Genomic DNA, 21646 nt, shown 5'->3' on the forward strand with positions numbered 1-21646 from the left:
CAAGAAACTCTAGGGGTTGCTTTTTGTAAATAAACACTTGTACACATTTATCATATACAATAATTATATTTTTTACAGACTACCTCCAAGAGATAAACGGGTTACTAACACGGATTTTTGTCATCCAAGTACGCAGAAGTTTATTATACAACTATAAATAACCTTTAGTATAAAGATTTTGTTTCACTATAGTTTTAAGCCCGTGAATGGCAAATTTTGTATATCAAGCGGAATCTAGTTGTAGAAGCGCATTATGCCTCAAAATGACTGAATGTGCACTGCAGCGGACACAGGCAAACCAACGGACGTCGTACCCTTGCCCTCGTTGTATTAATTTCGTGAAATACCATCTGAGCCCGGAAATAGGCTCTAGACTCGATCGAGACGCCGACAGAGTGGTGGAACATGTTCTTCTTGAAGGGGCACCAATAGCCAATCTTTAAACTTTGGTTGACCGTCTGTCTTTCATTTTCTTCTTCGTTGGAGTTCGGCTATATATTCTTTCTGCTTCTGGTTCCAAGCATGTTAATTAATTTTCTCAAGCCGTGCGCAGCGTGCTAGGGAAATATCATATCAGCACGTTCCTCCATAAGTAGTAGTGCGTAGAAGTGGGTGGCGCAGTTAACGGCCGCCACACGAGGAAGTGTCCTGGTGGGAGATAGAGGAAGTCATTAGGAGAGTTAGATAATGGACACAAGAGACGACTGTTCAAAATTCCCTAAATTTGCGCAAATAACGTAGACAATTCTTCGTAGGTTAAATGAGAATTGCCCATGACTCGTCTAAATGGAATTTGACCGATTTTACACCGGGTTCCCAAATTCAACCGAAGTGAGGAGCGTACGCAAGGATAAATTGAACCTTACGCCTTCTTGTGGCCGCAAATTCAGATCAAGTAAACGTTACTTTGTTTTAAAAAATTAGACAACTCCTTATCAGTTGTAACAAAATTACGGCCATTGTTGTCACAAAACAAATAGACTGGCTTTCCTCTATGAGAAACAAATCGTCTGAAGGTCATGATAAAAGCTTCTTTAGGTAGATCACTCACTGCTTCGTAACTGCATTTGTTTTTCATACAAACAAATTAGCATAAATAACACTTTACTAATTTAGAACCAAGACCTTTTTTATTTATAATTTGAAAAGGCCCTGCAAAGTGGTTGTTAGTAATTAAGTATTAAGAATTTGTATTTTTGTATTTTTTTAAACTTTGTGTAGTTTTAGTTTGTATGCTTTTAGTATTTACTGTAGATTTAGTTCATAACTTTTTAGTATTTAGTGTATTTTAGTTCGTAAGATTTCAGTGTATTTTTAACCGACGTCAAAAAAAAGGATAAGGTTCTCAATTCGACTGGTTTTTTATGTTACGCGATAACTCTGGCATTTGTGAACCGATTTTGATGACTCTTTTTTTGTTGGAAAGAGGGAATGTCATGATTAAGGACCACGAATTGGTTCGAAAGATGTCGAGCAAAAATTCGACTTAAATACATGAGTTATCCGTTATTTTAGTTAATATGGGAAGAGGGAATTCCTAATGGTCCTGAGAAAATATTCCACTTGTAAGGGTGGCAAACTAGGGGATGAATCCGGATTCGCGCACTTTCCGTAACCAATTTCAATAAAACTAGGCAAACAGATGTAATTCCACAAACTTTTGACTTTTTAGTACTCTGTACTGAGATTATTGTATCGTAAGTTTTTAATTTCTGGTAAGTTCTCGTTTTCAGATTGAGAAGGAAGTTCTGGCCAATAAGATACAACCTGGGATAAAAAACTAGGACCTGGCTACCATAATTCCAGGTCTTGAAGCTGACTGGCAGGACACCACGAGAAATAAGGTCAGCTGGATTTAAAGTAGAGGGAAGTAAGTTTCATTGATTGCTCCAATGCGATTAGTTATAAAATTGCGTCATAATTCACTCATAGAATTTAACTCTAAATAAGTTTTTGCAGTTGTCACACTAATAATTATTATATTATCATGTACAACGTTTTCTCGAATTTCGTTTTTTCATTTAATTCGTCGCAATTTATTTCGATTTCAGTTTGCAACTCGTCAAATCTTGCTGCCAAAGCCTCAAACTTAGTACGGCCTTGATGTCGCCTCACGTGAACTCGTGACCTCATTAAATCGTGAACTTGCGTAGCAGACTAATCGGGACTTGTAACTATTTAGGAACTACTCTCCTGTCACGGTCGTCAATTTATGTTTCAGGAAAATAAAAACCCGGTCTTTTATTATATTCAATAAAAAACGGGGAATGGGATATGGACGGTTAAAGCCGAATGATGCGGCGGAACATGTCACACTTGACTCACAAAAAAGCCTGATAAAAAATTAATAGCAAATAATAATTTTGTACATTTTAAACTACTTAAAATTATAGGCGCTGTCGCCTTTAGCTTCACGTAAACAGTCAAGGCAGGTTCATGACCTGGTACATGGAGTGTGGATTCCATTTCAGTGGAGTGGAGTAGATGGGGCCGCAACAGACACACTTTTGTATTGGACAACACACAAAAATTACAATACAATACAAATACGACCGCCATTGTCTGTATACTTATTGTATTCATATGGTACATGTCTTAAAACTAAAATAATATTACACATATGAGCTCTGTATTATTCGTATCCCTAATACAGGGTTCATATTATTACGTGTAACATAAGAGCAGAGGTAGGCTGAGGTTTAAATTATTAGACATTAAAATTGTTCACTATCACATTATACTAAAAAATATGTCACAGTGAATATTTGAAGTGTGTAATGCATACGTGCATAATGAGCATCGCATTCAATATTATTGTATGGTGTGATTTTGTGGCGAATCATTTCTAGTGACAAACACATGTGTTCGTACTAACCACAAAGGAAGTGTATAATATTGAAAATATACCATTAGAATAATAAAAAAAAGAATAAGAATAATAAAAACTTTATTGTGTTCGCCAAGACACACATGAATGAATTTAAAAACTATCATATTATAACATTATAAACTTAAAACTATAGCATAATACAACAAATAGACAAAGAAATGTAATTTGCACACAAATTCAATTTATGCTTTTGATAATCTCACATCACAGTAGACACAATAATATACGAGTAATAATAAAAATAAATGAGTGTCGCAGCGCCCACAAACGGGACTTGCGTAGCATTTTGCTACGGGTAGGTTATCCTACCTTATACAGGCCTTTACTTCTATCTACATTCTCCAGTCCTGTATTTCGTCAGGAAGCACCCACAGCTTGTACACCTCTTGGAATGATAAAAGAAACAACTGAAACTTAAATTACCTTTACCCTTCCCTTAAATCACCTTCTCCAAATGAAATTAGTTTCGTCTGGTCCCGACACCATGTTAATTAAAACACCATGATAATTAAATCACATCCAAATTACAATGAAGAATTGAAAACCTATACAATTCAATAATAATTAAAAGAATCCCTTACCAATGAATGTTATACAGTTGAAAATATAATTTTTTGACATCGTAAACAGATAAAGTAAAAAAAATAATTATCCATGATTTACAATAATGTATTTGGAGGGGCCAGGACTTACCTCATGAAGGCACCTTGCACCTTGCACATCCAGTATTGATTGGATGCTGGCCACTAGTTGAAATATCGTATTTTGAAAGGAAAATGTTCACACTTGATTAATTAATAATTAATAATTAATCAAGTTGTGCCGCGGTCAAGTACGGACGCGTATAGAGTGCACTGAATAGCTAACTAAATATTATAAATAGTTAATTCGAGTGCAATCCCATTTTCAATGGGTACGAAATGTGACGGTTGTGACTCGGTCATATATGATATATCTTATATGGAATGTTCTCAAGAAGTATGTAAACGAATATATCATCTAAAGTGTCTTGCGTTGACCAAGAAGAATTTTGAAGATTTCACGGAAGAATACAAGGAAAAGTGGATTTGTCCGGAATGTGTACGTGATCGTCCAAAGGGGGATAACACCGAAACTCCTGTTCGTGGTCAGGTAGCAATGAATAAAACTTTTACACCGGGTGTAACCTTTGTCAATACCGAGCGTGGCAGTCGAACCAAAACACAGGACATGTATACGGGTGAAAACGACAACAATATACTGGAAGAAATGAGGGAATTTCGGTTAGAAATGCAGGTCAGAATGAAGGAGCAAAAAATAGATTATGAAAAGCTTAAAAGCAAACTTGAAAATACGGAAACGGAGTTGCAATTACTCCGCAAATTAATGGAGATACTTTTAGAAAAAAATGAATATTTGGAATCATGTTTAGCAAAAAAGCATGACGATTTGACGGTAATTCCAAAACAATCCATTTCGTTTGCCAATGTAGTTAAGCAAAATAAAAATTTGGGGGTATTTAAGAAAAACAGGGACACTGATATAGAGAAGGAATGTGGGGCCACGAAACCGGCTATGAGTGAGAATCGCGGGAAAAACGTTAACGAAGTGAACTCTCACTCGGAAAAAGAAGTAAATAAAATAGAACTCGAGAAGAAACAAGAATGGATAGAAGTAAGCAAGAAAAAGAATAAATATCAGAATAATCAAGTGCAGAAGGGAGGTAACAAGAACTCTTCGATTATTCAAGGCTCGGAGCGAAAAAAACATCTACATGTATGGAGACTTAAGAAGGACACCACGGCAGAAAGTTTGGAGGAACATGTAAGGAACATATGTGGACAGGATACAGCAGTTAAGGTTGAAAAAATAAAGCACAAGACCGAAAGAGATTATGCGTCTTTCATAATAGGAGTTCCGGAAAGTAAATATGAAGTATTATGTGGGCCGGAAAATTGGGCAGTCAATATTGAGTACTGTGAATGGGTGTGGTTTCGAAAAATCACTAACAAACCAGATACAACCTAAAAGTATTAAAATATTTTACCAAAACGTACGGGGACTTCGAACAAAATTGGATGTTTTTCAAGAAATTGTAGCTCTCTCAGAAGCAGATCTATTTGCTATTACAGAAACTGGATGCAACGATTCAATTAAAGATGCGGAACTCGTGCCACCAGGCTACACAATAATTAGATGTGATCGCGAGGATGGGCGAAAACACGGCGGCGCGTGTTTAGTGGCCACACCACGGTTCGAGCTACGTAAGGTGGACATACCGGGTGACGTCAAAATGGATCAACAGGTGTTCGAATTAGTCGGTGCGACAGTATACTTAAAACAAAGATTTTTGTTCTTATGTTGTGTGATATATATCGCACCTAACAGCAGTGAAGCAGACTATATGATTATGTTTAGGATTATAGAACAATATTGTAATATGTTTAAATCAGTACTAGTGTTAGGGGATTTTAATTTATATTCGTGTCCCACAGCAGTGTTAGAATACTTTGAGTATTTTCAAACTTATTGTGGATTCACTCAGAGTAATAATAATAGGAATTATAAGGATCGTTGTTTGGATTTGGTATTCAGTACATGGGACGGTGTGTGCGTGTGTGCGGCAGAACCGCTCGTACCCCTCGACCATCACCACCCCGCGCTTGAGGTAAGCGTGAATCCGCCGCGACAGAGACAGTGCCCAGCGTCCGTGCCATCTCTGTCGCCGGGGGTACCCGCTCGGGAATCGAACCCAGTGCCTGGAGGTAGCTCGCGATCAGCGCCACGGTGGAACTTCAAGAAAGGTAACCTGCATCTTTTATATGCAACGATAGCAGTTATAGATTGGGCCGCAATGGTCGATTTAAATTTACAAAATAGTTTAAATTTCTTTTATGACTGTATTAATTCCGTTATAGACAGCTGTGTGCCGCGGAAAAAACATAGTGGTACAAATTCAAGGTACGATTACCCCGAATGGTACACAGGGGATATCATTAAGGAAATAAAATATAAAGCTTTCCTCCATAAGCGATATAAGTCGAGCGGTTCAAACGGAGATTACTACAACTTTGCTCAGTGTAGGGCGAGGGTTAAGAGTACGATAAGGGACGCACATGAGCAATATCGGCATAGAGTTGAAAACCATTTGATGGCAGACCCCATGGCATTCTGGAACTATGTGAGATCTAAAAGAAAAAGTAGGGATCCATATCACATAAAAAAAAATGACACAGTATTGACAGGTGAACAATGTGCAGTAGAGTTTGCGAGATATTTTCACTCTGTTTATAGTAAAGATCGGCCGGAGTTGGATGTGGACGAGAGTGTAGCGCGCGCTGCAAGTGCTGCTAACGAGGGCATGTGCATACATTTGGATCGGCTCCAACTAGAAGATGTGAGGAGGGCTCTGCAGCGGCTCAAGCCCAAAACATCCGTGGGGCCGGACGGTATTCCACCCTTCCTTTTTAAGGACTGTCGAGCCGTCTTGGCGGGGCCCTTATTACATATCTATAATCTTTGCCTGGCGTCGGCGGTATTCCCGGAAAGGTGGAAACTGACACGCGTGGTACCGGTGCCAAAGGGTTGCTCATCATCTACCGTAGAGGGATACAGACCGGTAGCAATATTGTCCACGCCGGCAAAGGTTCTGGAATCTGCTATCCACGGGTGTTTGTACTCGCAGATAAGAGCACAGTTGACCGACGCGCAGCACGGTTTCCGTCCGGCACGAAGTACGGCTAGCAACCTACTCAATTATATGGCTGACGTGGCTCCGTGTGTAGATGTGGGGGTGCAGGTAGACGCCACTTATTTCGACTTCAAAAAAGCTTTCGATTTAGTCGATAATGACGTACTTCTACAAAAGTTGGCCAGTGCCGGATTCACCTCACATCTACTGAAGTTCTTCGCCAGCTACATGAGGGACCGTCAGCAGTATGTGGATTACGCTGGATGGGTGTCAGAAGCATATTACACAAGATCTGGTGTAAGTCAAGGCAGTAATCTTGGGCCTTTGGAATTTCTGCTAGTCGTAAACGACTTGCCGTCGAAGGTACAAGATGCAAAGTGCCTGCTGTTTGCAGACGACCTAAAATTGTATATGGCAATACAAGAACGCGATGATTGCGAGAAGTTGCAAAGAGACATCGACAGAGTGGGAACGTGGAGCCATGAAAATAAATTGCAATTTAATACAGCCAAATGCGCAGCTATAACTTTTTCTCGCGCGCACAATCCCAGGGTGTATGATTACAAGGTAGAGGGGGTGTCCATGGCTAGGGTGAATGAGGTAAAGGATCTGGGCGTTGGTTTAACAGCATCGCTTTCATTTCGGGATCATGTGCATAATATCTGTAAGAAAGCGTACCGTAACTTGGGTTTTGTCCTGCGCAGAGCACACAGTTTTACAAATATTAAAGCGATTATTATTTTGTATAATGCCTTGGTAAGAAGCCAGCTCGAGTGCAACGCATTCGCATGGGCGCCTCACGAGCAGAAGTGTTGCCTTATGCTCGAAAAAATACAAAATAAGTTCGTACGATATATATATTTGAGACAGTATGGCGTATATCCCTTTTACCCGCGGATGTACCCAACGTTATTTGTACTAGGCATGGTAGGCTACAATAAACTGGAAGTCAGGAGAAACGTAGCATTGGTGGCATACATCTTTAAGTTAATAAGAGGGAAACAGGAGAATGCGGATTTACTGGGGCGAATAAACTGGAGTGTGCCCAACAAGTATGCTGGGCGCAGGCGGCGACCACAGCTGCTGGCGGTGCCGAATGCGCGCACCAACTTATTACGTGAGGCTCCGCTCACGCGCGCAACACGGACCATTAACTTGATTGCTAACGAGATAGACATATTTACGTGTTCTCTGAGTGAATTCACAAAAGTTGCTTTATTTATTTGTAGTTATAAGTTGTATAAGAATTAATAGATAAGTAGATATTAAAATTATACGTCATTGTCTTGGACTGTCGCATTGGGTGCATACCTGTAATGATAGTTTTTAAGTTTTGGTGAAAATAAATAAATAAATAAATAAATAAATAAACATTTTAATAACTTTTAATACTGTTTGTAAAAAAAATGCTGGCCGCTTAAACAAGACGAAAATGTGTCATTTTTGACGGCCATTTATCCATAAATAGATTAAATCGAAACAGTAGTTCTATTGCGTTTTCTACTGCATTTTTTACATGGCACCATTAGAATTCCAACTTCGACTTCCTAGGTACGTAGTTTTGTCCTACGATGCAGTAAAACCATTTCCGGACATCCGAAATTCGAAACAGTAATTAATTAATATTTGGTGGTCAACTCTATGTCGCTCCTTGTAGCTATATCTGCACGTGTCTATAATATATGTGGAACACCTTTTTCCGACCTATGGCGATGAGAAAAATACTTAAAAATAAATGTTATTAATAATTATAAATAAATAAATAAATAAATAGTATTTAACCGCAATAATACATTATTTAATTTTATATGTGCATTAAACTTATGATAGTTCGTATTTATGATATTTCTTGCAAACGATTACGTTCTATGGGGTTTTTTTCTTAAACCTAGTGATGACCCGCAAGTAACAGGGTAGTACCATCATGTGATTAGAGAAATCGTGTAGTATGGTAGAAATATCCCCAAAAATTAAGTAAAAGTGTTAGGCGAGGGCGTCACAAGTGTCCATCTGCTTAGCATTGTGGTAGGCTCTGTGCCGACTGGATAGCGACCACAGTACACACGGCGGAAAACCCTCCACAGTGAAACGCTTTTGCGAATCGCGTTCAGGGATCAGTTGGTGTACATCCAGTGCATTTGGCCAGACCGGCAAAATGATAGTGACGGAGTGAAGATATTTGTGTTTTCCATCCGTTACTCTCATCTCTGGACTGTATTCGCACTTTCCATCAGGCGCGGTGCAGTCATTTTGTCGAGTCGCAATAAAAAAAAAAAAAAAAAAAAAAAAAAAAAGGCCATTAACAAAAACGTGAATAAATGCATAACATAATAACAGCTGAAGGCTGGAAAAACGTTGTAGATAAGACAAGAAATGAAATAAATTTAGACTGGTTGAGAGATGTACTACATTTTGATAATCTTTTGGAGACCGATGATGCCCTTGGTTGTGTACCTTTAGAAAAAACACTTACCTGTTTTCTGATTTTTTCCACTTTAACCTGCGTGCAAATTTTAGTGATTTCAGGAGGGTATGAATACTAGTATATTACTAATTAGTAACTAGTACCATACTAGTATAAATGATACTAATTAAACTGGATGTGTTGCGACTCTAAAACAATGTGTCAAAAAGAGGGTGCTATTTAGGGTTATTTTTTAGACAATTGGGGGCTCACGTCTTTGGGACGGAAATAAAACGTATTTTCTATAAGAATAATGAACAATGCTACGTTAGTTTTAAATAAGTACATGCATTGTAATACATATCAACAACGTGTAATAGCTTAACTGTAAGTGTACGTTGCAATGTGCCCATTGTTGCGCTAGTTTTGCATAATGCATTAAGAGGTCAAAAGTCAGTGTCAAAAAACTAGTTACTTTGTAATAAGTGAGAATAACATTACCCGTGTATTAACGACAGCCATTTTTATGTATAGACAGCCAGACAGCCAGACATTTCCAAATAAATATTACGAAAATAATAATTAATGTCTGCGTTTATTTTAGCAACAAAGATACACATAAAATTGTAGTTTTAAATAATAAAGACTAACTAATTGCGAACATTATTCAATCACTGGTAGAGTGAATCATGAGGAGGGGGAGGGGGAGGGGGAGGGGGAGGGGGGGGAGGGGGGGGGGGGGGGGGGAGGAGGAGGGGGGGGGGAGGAGGAGTTTTACTGTAGCGGCCTGTGGGCTAGGCATACCCAAAAGACCTTCAGCGAGCTACGCGTCCTTTATAACGACATGTTTAGGATGCTGTTGGGGTTGCTTAGGTACTGCAGTGCATCTTAGGATATTAGCCGATAGACCGGACAGTGCCTTACAGAGACATTGGATGTCGGCTGTTATAAACCCTAAACTTGTATATTTTAGTAATTAACGCGTACACAAACGCGTACATACTCATAGCCCCGCACTAGGGAAACACACACATAGACAACCACAAATTACACCCAAACTCACGAGAGAAATATATGTAGGCTATACAAATACTTCTCCCGGCCCGGGAATCGAACCCGGGACCTCTGCGTGGCAGTGGAGCATGGTAACCGTTCGGCCACGGAGGCAGTTGAATTAATTATTTGAATTATGTGAATTAATTTTGATTGTATGTATTATTTAGTCGTTTCATTTTATTATTGTATTATTATTATTATTTAAAATTATTACTAACATAGTTGTAGGGTTTTCTTGTAATGTACTAACACCATGGACCCATGTAGTCTTTAATAAACAATTTTGAATTTGAATCACGCTAAAGGACCCGTTTAGCATCGCCGGTTGTCTCGATCTTATGATATTAGAATTAAATATTGTGTACAAATGTTTATTTACAAAGAATAATTTCCTAGAGTATCTTATTCATTCTTCGCACGGATAACTGCCTTACGAATAAGCAGTAGAGTTTACTCAATATGACGACTTGAAGTGTAATTTGCTTGCCTATGAAATAAAGATTAGAAAGTGTTCGTGTTTGAATTAAGCCCCGCCCCCTCAAGCTGTTGACCCTTGTATAGAAAATTATAAATGCAAATTAGACAAGTATGAATGAACTTTGAGGTTGAAGATTAAGGTTATTATTTTTATTGTTTGTCTACTGAATAAGTAAGAAACTAGAGCATCCATTATCATTTTCAATTGTCCATTAGTAAATTTACACCTATCCAATAGAACCATTTTTCGATAGCGTCTTATTCTCTGGATAGAATTTACAGAGCTAAGATTTGTGGGTTGCTACCTTTAAATCTGTACGAGATATGTAAAGAACTTTAAGTGCCGCCAAACAGTAATTTTTACTACAGAGTATTTTATGATCATTTTAAGCGAAAAATAACAATTAGGCATTTAAAATCAATCTTAAGGCACTTCATTTGATCTTCAAGTTCATGTTAAATAAAAAATTAAAAAAATGACAATAGAACTTAAGGTCATTTACCAATGCGTGATTTTTAGCATTCTAAAGCAATGTTTGTAAAAACAACTAAATTCCAAAATATCAAAGTCCTTCACTGACCTACTTAGGGTCGTGTTCTAGAACTCTACTCGATGCTCAAGTCAGGATTGCACTGGAAACACAAGCACTGGAAATATGACCCTAATGGCGGAACTTGAGTATGATTTCGAGGGCTTTAAACCATACTCAAATCCTGACTTGAGCATTGAGTAGAGTTCTAGAATACGACTCTTAGTGTCTTTGTGAAATAAAATACATTTTAAATAAATCAAATATTAATTTGCACGCTTTGTTCTGTTTTGCATGACTCTGTTCGATCATCATACGAGTGTAATTGTCGATGCCGGAAATGTTTAAAAATACCATACCATCTCTCAAACGTTACAAAGTACACAAGTTAACAAAAGTAGCAAAGATAAAAAATATCATCTCTTTAATACGGACATGTATGAGAAGTGATAAAAGATACAAATAGAAAACTCTAAGAAATAAAATAACATTTACAGTTTAATATGCAAATATTGAGGCTTTCCATAGCGGTCAATGCACCACACGTAGAGGAATATAAATAAGATTCGAAGTGGGGGAATGAACTAAACGAACGTATAACAAACAATATTATCTGTGGTAAACTGTTCTATTATGTACCTCTATGAATACTAATAGAACAAAAACGATTACTGTGTCTAAAGCTACGAACGCTGTTATCTTCCTTTCCGTATTTTCCTTTCAGTATAGCATTCCTTATATTGACATACATGCTACCTCCGTTTGATGACATCCGTGGTTGAATGGCTTGCACATGTGGTTTGTGGCTTACACATGGGTTGTCATGGTGTCGCGTAGACATGGGTACCACCGGAATCAAAGAGTCGAATTATCCGATTGATGCGAGCATAGTCTATTCCGTTACTTAATCCGATGCGGTATTAACGATTCCGAGGCGTTATTACCTCCGGGTCTTTCCAAGAACTCTATCACACAGTCAAACAGGTTGTAAAATCGAGTCAGACAATTGCCTCTTGATAGCCAACGAACTTCAGTATGAAACAACAAACGGTTGAAATCTTCGTCATTAGTAACACTGATGAAATAATCTATCAGTCAAAGAGCTGTTACGGATTTTATTGACTGCTTTGATGACATATTGCAGTGATTGAAATAGCCGTTCCCTTAAATTACTAGCAACCAAATTTATCTATGAATAACGCAATGTACAGCAAGGACATCTGGAATTTTATTTTTTAAGTACGCTATGAAGCCTTTATGGCACCCTGTCATAGCCGGAGCGCCATCCGTAGCAACTGGTATAATATTTTTCAAGGGAATCTCTTTCTCATCACAAAACTTTTCCAATGTATTGAATATGGTTTCGCCTTTTGTATGGGTCTCTAAATTTCTAGCAAACAATAGTTCTTCACATATTTTATCATCTTTAATAAACCTCACGTAAGACAGCAACAATGCTTTATTAGTTGGTGAAGTGGACTCATTGAGCTGAATTGAGAATTGACTAGTCCTAAGATGATTGCACTATGATTCTTCAATGTTTTCAGCCATTTCATGATTCATTCATTATTACTCAAAGGAATTTTTCGGTTAATATCTGCGGCCGATTTATAAAGCACAGTAGTTGGGTGAATATCAACAAATGCATTTTATTGTAAGTTTTGGTGGCGCAATTTTTTTTTAGATATTCCAGTATCCGAGACTCGTTTGCAATAAAATGAAACATTTCATTTATATATACGTGACCGGGATATAACCATTTCCATTAATTTCAGAGATATAAGCAATTAAAAATTTTTCTCGCCACCAATACTTAGAAACGCCACCAAAACGCTTATCGGTTGCACCAGAATTGAATATTGCCACCAAAGTTGGAATATATAAAAAACAAAGACTATTAAGTAAATTTAATTGTGATAAAAATTTGTTTGCCCCTTTAAAACGACGCACAGTTGGAATTTTCTTCTGCTTTTTCTTTTTAATACCATGTGACGGGACGAACGAGTCATGCGCCTGCTGGTAAGCTACACGCTTGTCCATAACAGTGGCAGTGCCACTCAGAGCTTTAAATAAGCAAAGATCTGAGGAGCACTGCCACTGTGCCCGTCACCCTGAGACGTAAGTTGGCAAGTCCCATGTGCCTGTAACTTCACCAGCACTTACCCTTCCAAACCTAACTATGCTAACATTACTGCTTGGCGGCAGAAATAGGTAAGGTGGCAGTACTTCCCTGGACTTTAGTGAATGAATTCATTGTTGTTTTAATTGGCAGTTGAAGAACTATGATACACAACGCCATCTCTACGAATGTTTCCTAAAGATAAGTTGTAGAAACCCAAATATTTCCATGAGGACATACGGTAGGTTTGTCCGGACATTGAGGCTTGATGAGGCATCATCATCATTCACAGACTGATTTCACCTACTGCTGGGTATAGTGCTAGCCGCATTCATTCATGCCCCGCGACGCGCACCATGTCGTCGACCCACCTTGCAACAGGGCGCCAGACGCATCTTTTGCCCATCCTCGGCCACCAATCAGTCGATGTCTTGTTGGTGGAACAAGACATCGACTGATCTTGCCTCACTCCTTGCCTAGCTAGGTGTCCCGCCCATTCCCATTTGAGTTCCATGATCCGAGTTCCAGCATCCTGGACTTTCGTCCATCGTCGGATCTCAACGTTCGGAACTCGGTGTACAAGGCTGATGCCGAGCATAGCGCGCTTCATGGCCCTCTGTGCAACTCTCAACCTGTATACAGTCTCCTGTGTGAGCGTCCACATCTCGTCACCATACGTCATGGCGGGCAGAACACATTGATTAAACAAGCGGGTCTTCAGACACTGTGGAACCTTACCTGATTTAAGGATGTCACCTGACTTGCTAAACGCATCCCATCCCAGCTGGATTCTTTTTGAGATCTCTTTAGGCTGATGCTCTTTGCCAAAGGATAGAACATGTCCGAGACAAACGTACTGATCGACTCTCTCCAGCCTCTCATTTCCCACCGTGACAGTGGTATTTGACGGACTGGAGGGATTCGCCATAATCTTCGTCTTGGTCATATTCATCCTTAGGCCAACTCTCAAAGAAGCATCATAAATTTGTTCCAGCATCCTTTGGAGATCATCGAAACTTGCAAATAGCACGAGATCGTCCGCGAATCTTAGGTGAGACAAATGGTGTTACACCATTGATGTTAATGCCGCGGTTATCCCATTTAAGGGTTTTTACGACATCCTCAAGTCCTCGTCGGATTGGAACGGGATTGGTTAAATCGTGAACTCGTACCTGCAGAGCGGCTGAACGGTAGAGCTCCCGGGGCACATCCACGTAGCGGGAATCGATGTGGCAGCGATGAAGAGCGTGGAACACGGCCCAATGTTTGATACTGTCAAAAGCCTTCTCATAATCGAAGGCCATGACAAGGGGCCGGTTATATTCGAGACATTTCCCCATCAGCTAATTAACCGTGTGGATATGGTCGATGGTTGAGAAGCCGCTCCGAAAGCCAGCCTGCTCAATAGGCTGCGCTTCGTCAAGTTCACTGGTAAGCCAGATGGTCAAAATCTTTATAAATAGTTATAAATCTGAGAGAGCAAAGTTTTGCAATGTCGCCTTTTTTGTGGATGGTGGTGACGATGGCATTCTTCCATTGCTCTGGTGTTCGAGCTTCATGAAGAACTTTGTTGAAAAGTTTCACAAGCACTTTTACCACAGGATTTCCTCCTGCTTTGAGTAGTTGGACTGAAACACCATCATCTCATCATCATCAGATGATGGTGTTGATAAGGCACTGAGTACTAATTTAGAGTTATTACTTTTTCTTCAAATAACCTGAAGAATGAGCCAGTCCTTTTGAACAATTTCGTAATGTACACGTTTAATTTGAATATTATTACCGGTAGCTTTTAACGCCAGATGGTGAAATCAATGTCAGTAATGTCATTCCCAAACGACACTGATTGATCTGTAGTTGTCTTTAAAAATCCTCCAACTACATCCGGGGCACCCGCGATTATTGCGAATGTGGCCATGGCAAGGGTGCCCAGGAGTTGAAGGATTATTAAATAGAACTGCAGATCAAAGTGTCATTTGGGAACAACATTACTGATATTGATTCGTTTATCTGGCATTGAAACCTGCCATTGATAAAATTAAAATTAAACCTGTAGAAAATTACGAAATTGTAGAAAAGACTGGCCTTGGTTTCCTGGTAACATGAATTTTCTTCAGGTTGTAAATAAATTTTATTGAATGTCAAGATGTTTCACCACTATGATATTCAATTATTTTTTGTGAAATTACTCCACTAGTTAGTTATAATTGTTGTTAAAAAGTTGTTATTTCTTCAGGTTATTTGGAAAAAGTAACAACTCTAAATTAGCATTCTGTGCCTTATTTTGCATCAAGCCTCAATGTCTCGATAAACCCACCGCATGTCCTCATGGTAAACATTTGAGTTTCTACAATTTATCTTCAGAAAACATTACTAAAAAACTAACTTTAAAAAAATTAAAAGCTTAAAAATCAAACCGAGACGATTAAATTGTGATAAAATAATGACAAAATTAATCTCATAATTTGGTTTCAGAATACGACCTTAGGATAAAACAAAAATTGAGAACAAATGGAGCCAGGAAAACTGAATATTTTTTGTCGCACGTGCCACCAAAGGGCATATAATGACTTTTTTGGCGGGAAATGGAACACAGTGCCCATGTTTTTCGATGGCAGGTCCTTATACACGACTAAGGCTTGCACGGGGCAAGAACGTAATGGTTTTTAGTTAAACTACTTACCAGTTGCAACCAGTTGAATATTTGCCACCAAAACTACAATTTTCGCGTGGACAAAGTTTGATCAAGTACCCAGTCTCCCACATACTGGTAATTGCAATACTTTCAATGATTTTAGTTAGTGCTTCTAATAGTGAATAACATACATGGAATTGTTTTTCTTAAAAGCGTACACATTTTACCAGAACGACTATTTTACACAATGAAACAGAAAGTGGACACTCCAGCAAAATTGAAAATCGGGACATTAATATTTTTTACTAATTATTATTGTACAATGAATTTTCTGAAATTCTTGCCCTAAACTCATTTTACGTCTAATTAGACTATAAAAAAGAAATCATTAATATTTCTTCACTTTACACCTGGTTTCTCAGCCTGGACTCGCAAAATTTACCCATGAGATATTCACCCAGTTATTACTTCCTTTATTGCTGGCAAAATTAACTCTTCTTCGATGTTCTGTGGTTGCCTTTTTGAGCAATTAACAAGGAGATATTGTACGAAGCTCGAAGTCCGTCGTCATTTTCCTTAGCAGTCGCCGAAAAGAGTTTTGCTACACTTGGCTGAGTATTATGATTCTTCTCTAGGTCTTGAAAATATGTTACATTCTTGTCTTTCTTATCTGGATGCATTTTATTCAAATGATCTTGCAGTCTTGAAGGCTTCATTGCTTCATTCGAAAATGTTTTTAGACATAGAAGGCACAAAGGCGACGATGGGTTTGTGGGATTTTCAATGAATCCGAATTTAATATATTCCGCACAGTATTGCCGTCTCTTCTTTTTTACTTCCGACATTGTTTTGTTTTGAGAAATACGTAAGTAAGAGTTGAACTTAAATACTGCTTATCTATTACGTGCGAAACCGCAAATGAAAATAAAATAAATATTATATAGGATTGCATAAGCAGCACGCACCGACAGGAATAAGACAAACATACATGAATTCGTTTATCCCATTCGACGCTCAATCGTACTCAACAAGTAAGAACAAGTAATTTATGAACCAGCCGGTTGATACAGGAATGCACAAATCGGGTTATTTAACAAAAACTTGTTAAAACATTATTGCCCGCGGTCTATTATCTACGAAAATTCTAAATTTAGGAATAAAATTAAAATTAAATCTAGGAATACTAATAACTATTAAAATGCGAAACTGATTGACATGATTTTTATTTTATTTATTCAATAAAACATGTTCACAAGTTGTAGTCGAGAGTCGAGAGCTCAGTCGGTGTCTAAGAGTCTTCCTAGATGAAATTACAAATCTCCCCCTTAGCCTCTACACAACGCCCCCATTTTTTTTCTGGGTCTCTTACCGCCCTTTAGGCCTGCAGCGCCCAGAAGGGGGCGTTATCGCTCACTTTGGGAAAGGCTGGTTTAGAGTGACAATTCTAAGGCTGTCTAGTACGAAGGAAAATCAATCGACGATGTAACCTGGCTTTGTAATTCGAACTTATTGTTAGTGTCTATTTAATTAAAATATACCTACATAAGACGACATAATTTAAGTACTGAAGCTTTGTGTTTCTTCTCTATCTAATTAAAAGCGATAAATGGCACCAACACGAGTATACTAAAACACCTATGGTAAAGTGTTCGATTTAAATATGCTTACCGTATATTATAATATGATAAAAAACTCTATCGTTACATTACAAACTCGATCATCGCTCCATAGGTTTTGAATTTAGGACCAGTATGGAACAATTCGGAGCGATTTATGTTTGATAGTCAATGGGAAACCAGTACCGATAACGGAAACAGATTCATTAAGAGGAGTAGGTACCGACAGCGGAGTAAGGTTCAGTGAGTCAAATCACTTTTCGGAGTTGAGATTACCGATGTCTGTGTCGCGATCTCTGCGGTCCCGGGAAAAACTAAATTTTCTATATTGTCTCAGTTCTGTGTGTTTATTTTCTTTAGTTACTTTGGGATCAGAGCGACGTATGTGATGTGGTTTCTTGTAAGAAAAATAATTTTAACGTGTTGATGAATTTGTTATTGGAGGCACAAGATATGAATTTGTATTTTAAAGTGTTAAGGATATCTAATTTGGTATGGAAATTATTAATCGTTATTATTGTATTATTATTGCTATTTTTCATTAACGACTTCTTAATATTGTGCATGTTCGGTCTCGTATTAGATTTAAATTTTTTTATGATGTATTTTTTTCCAACACAATAACTATTTTTAGGGAAATAAATAAATAAATAAAAATGTTGTCTAATGTTCATTGTTTTTTATATAATTATTTATGCTGTCAATTCGTACGAAGCGTTTTGCTTTTTCAGTCATACGAGAACAGTTAAGGAAAGAGGTACTCCTCTGCGCTGTGTCCTGCATTTCCCGGTTAATACAACTTACGCGATCTTCAAGATTCGAGAGCAGGTATTTGATAGGTGTAACGTCCTTGTATACAAATTCACTTTCCTATTAGGTTGTGTCCCAATTTCAACCTGAAAGGTCGACCTTCATTAAGGTCAGGTCAGGTCAGGACGTGATGGACAGGATATAATATAAAAACGTTACCCTGTGGTTGGAGATTTACATCAATGGGCAAAATTATGTCCTTAGCACGTACTAAGACTTACAGTCCAAAGTCGTATGCATTTATTTAAGTACAATTTTTCTAACCGCAAACTGTACAATTTACCCTAACACAAATAGTAGCACACAATAGTTAATTTAAAAATACTTGAATATTAAGTAGAGATTCCTAATCAATCGGATGTGGATAAATGCTATAAAAACTGGGGATCATATTGAAGTTGTAAGTAGTCCGAGGACGAATATTGTTGCGCTTAGTGCAGGCAGTACAGCTGGTAATCATGGCACCTACACCCCAGGAACAAGTGGATGGCCCAGAGATCGACGGGGAACGCATCGTCATCTCTGGCATGTCTGGACTGTACCCGCAATCCCATCATATCAAACATCTGGAGGATATTCTTTACAACAAGGTAGAGTTCGATTGGTACAATGATGTAGTGTTGACATATTTAAAATTATTTATGAAGTTCTTAGATTTTCGTGATTGGAAATGAAACGTTTTTAACCGATTTCCAAAAAAGGAGGAGGTTCTCAATTCGGTTGCTTTTTTTTGCGTATTTCACGCGAATACTCAGACATTTGAGAACCCATTTTGATAATCCTTTTTTTTGGAAAGGGGGTACCTCAATAGTGGTCTCATTGAAATTTGAAGAAAATATTCCTCTTTAAAGAGTGGCAAAATGGGTTGAATCCGCTTTATTGGATTTTACACACTTTCCGTTAACCAATTTCAATAAAACTTGGCAATTTGCCAAGTTCAAGCAAACTTTTGATTTCGTGGGTGCCATGGACACACACATAGGGTCGTATTCTAGAACTCTACTCAATACTCAGGTCAGGACTTGAGTATGAGTCAAAGCACTAGAAAGCATACTCAAGTCCTTGCCATTAGGGTCGTATTTCCAGTGCTTGAAATCATACTCAAGTCTGCTCAAATCCTGACTAGAGCATTGAGTAGAGTTCTGGAATACGACCCTAAGACAACCACAAATTACATCTATACTCACGAGGGAAATAAATGTAGGCCGTACAAATATTTCTCTCGGTCCAGGAATCGAACCCGCAGCCTCTGCGTGGCAGTCCTTCATGGTAACTGCGAACGGTTACCTGCCTCCGTGGCTACGGCCACAGTTACGGAGACAGTTACAAATGTAACTCAAACTAAGTATTTTAATATAAATTAATTATTCTTATAATTATAGTATATTTTAATTTAACCAAAGAAAATATTTGAATTACGCTCATGTCTACTTGAATACGTAGCGCTGCTCTAACCAACTGAGCTACAAGCCAAGTTATCGAGTTGTCGAAATTCTTCTATGTGATCTTTGTAATGGAGTTTTCGGCATTCATTCAGTGACATCTATTGAGAGATATTAGAACCTTCTCACCGCAGCCGGTGCCTTTCCCGGTGTCTCAAGACAACGTTCATGTCGCTTTTTGATCAATTAAAAATAACAAATTTTAATAACAAAAGGAACGTACAATTTCACAAGACAACTAATTGAAGTAAATAGTTTTGGAAGTCATGGCAGTGAAAAGCGGTGGCTCAGCATAAATACCGCAGTTTTTCACGGTTTTGGTATTCCGCCAGTGTTGAAAGAGAAGCCACTCATCATCTCAGACAGTCCTCTGGCGTTATCGTTACTGTGAGGTAGATTGGATATCTATGCGAGATAGACAGCACCCTACGAACATGGCTGCAAATGGTTCAAGGCAGGAATATTAGTATGCATAGAATTAAATTACTGCTCGAAACGTATCTAGAGACACTATATTAACATTTTGGAGTAAAAGAGGAACCCCTAGAGTGTTGTGCTCGTTCTTATCAGGGAAGTCAGCACATTGAATGTAAATTTATTTTATTTATGGAATAAACGATTTTTTTACTTTTGACTTTGACTTGGCAAGGTGCTCTTGAAACTTCTGAGGAAGTTGGGAATAAATGATAAGTATTATACAGTATATATAAGTATATAACTGCCTCCGTGGCCGAACGGCTACCATGCCGGACTGCCATGCAGAGGACCTGGGTTCGATTCACAGCCTGGCAGAAATATGTGTACGGCCTACATTTATTTCTCTCGTGAGTTTGGGTGTAATTTGTGGTTGTTTATGTGTGTGTCAATGGCACCCGCGACACAGAGATTCCCTAGTGCGGGGCTATGTTGAGTGTGTGCGTTATTATCCAATAAAATCATGTTTATTTATTAACTTTAGCCTTTGCAATATAGGCCATATGTCAGCCGTGATAAACAAGGACCTTTCTACCAAATTTCCCAGTAAATTTTGAAATTCGGGCGCCATTTCTGTCATCTTCCAGATCACGTTATAGCTTATGCTACAACGGGTATGTTCGCGTCGATGCCAAGGTGGACAGCGCTTAGATTAAGTTCACCTACCCTCATTTCCTTTAACATTTATATTGCTATCCTTTTTACTCTGCTGCAACCGAACTACTGTTCGTACTTGGGACAGTCTACAACTAACCGTGCTGGGTAACGTGCGTCTGCCTTGGACCACCCATTGACGCTCGTGTAGCCTGTGGATTCACCGCCATATTTGAAAACTTAACGCACTGTGCGTAGTCCTATTTCGCCCGTATGTGAAATACCGCTTGTGTTTTACTGTGTTATTGTACTGTATTCAAACATTGTTCGGTGATAAATCAAGTGATCATTATCGTAACTGGTAGTCTACTCTGGCTGCCACGGCGCCAACGGAATTACTTTAAATCACTCTTCTGTAATATTTTCCAAATACACTTTTCTGGCGTTTTACCTTTCCAGAGTCGACTTAAAGAAAAAAGTTTATTTTTTCTTCTTTTTCTAGAAAAACCCAGTTACTGCTGACAAATGTCGTTGGAATTTCAATCACCCCGAGGTATCTAATTACACGGGCAAGACGCCTGGACTGGATCGATTCGACGCGCAATTTTTTAAGGTCCATTATCGGCAGGCGCACGTTATGGACACCCTTAGCAGGAAGTCGCTGGAACAAGCTTTCCAGGCAATCTATGATGCTGGTTAGTAGATCGTATGACGTCTTCAGTTTAACATAAGTTTTGTAAGATTTATTGTCAGAAATTGCAATACGACTTTCTGACACATTTACTGATTATATATAATACAGTGCAGTACAGTACAGTACAGTACAGTACAGTACAGTACAGTACAGTACAGTACAGTACAGTACAGTACAGTACAGTACAGTACAATACAATACAATACAATACAATACAATACAATACAATACAATA

At 38.4% G+C, this 21646-nt stretch overlaps 1 protein-coding gene across 1 annotated transcript in view; it reads left to right on the forward strand.

The window, feature by feature from the left end:
* The first annotated feature begins 18700 nt into the window (after positions 1–18700).
* The window catches only part of LOC113226242 (fatty acid synthase-like), a 6599-nt gene continuing 3653 nt past the window's right edge, over positions 18701–21646 (forward strand). The window contains exons 1-2 of the mRNA XM_026458803.1: positions 18701–18797; positions 21220–21412. Coding sequence (XP_026314588.1) covers positions 18735–18797; positions 21220–21412 — 256 coding nt within the window. The 5' untranslated portion in view covers positions 18701–18734. The remainder of the gene's footprint in view (positions 18798–21219; positions 21413–21646) is intronic.

This window comes from Hyposmocoma kahamanoa, unplaced genomic scaffold (genome assembly GCF_003589595.1).
Source record: "Hyposmocoma kahamanoa isolate Upper Pololo Valley unplaced genomic scaffold, ASM358959v1 185, whole genome shotgun sequence".
In the NCBI taxonomy this organism is placed as follows: domain Eukaryota; kingdom Metazoa; phylum Arthropoda; class Insecta; order Lepidoptera; family Cosmopterigidae; genus Hyposmocoma; species Hyposmocoma kahamanoa.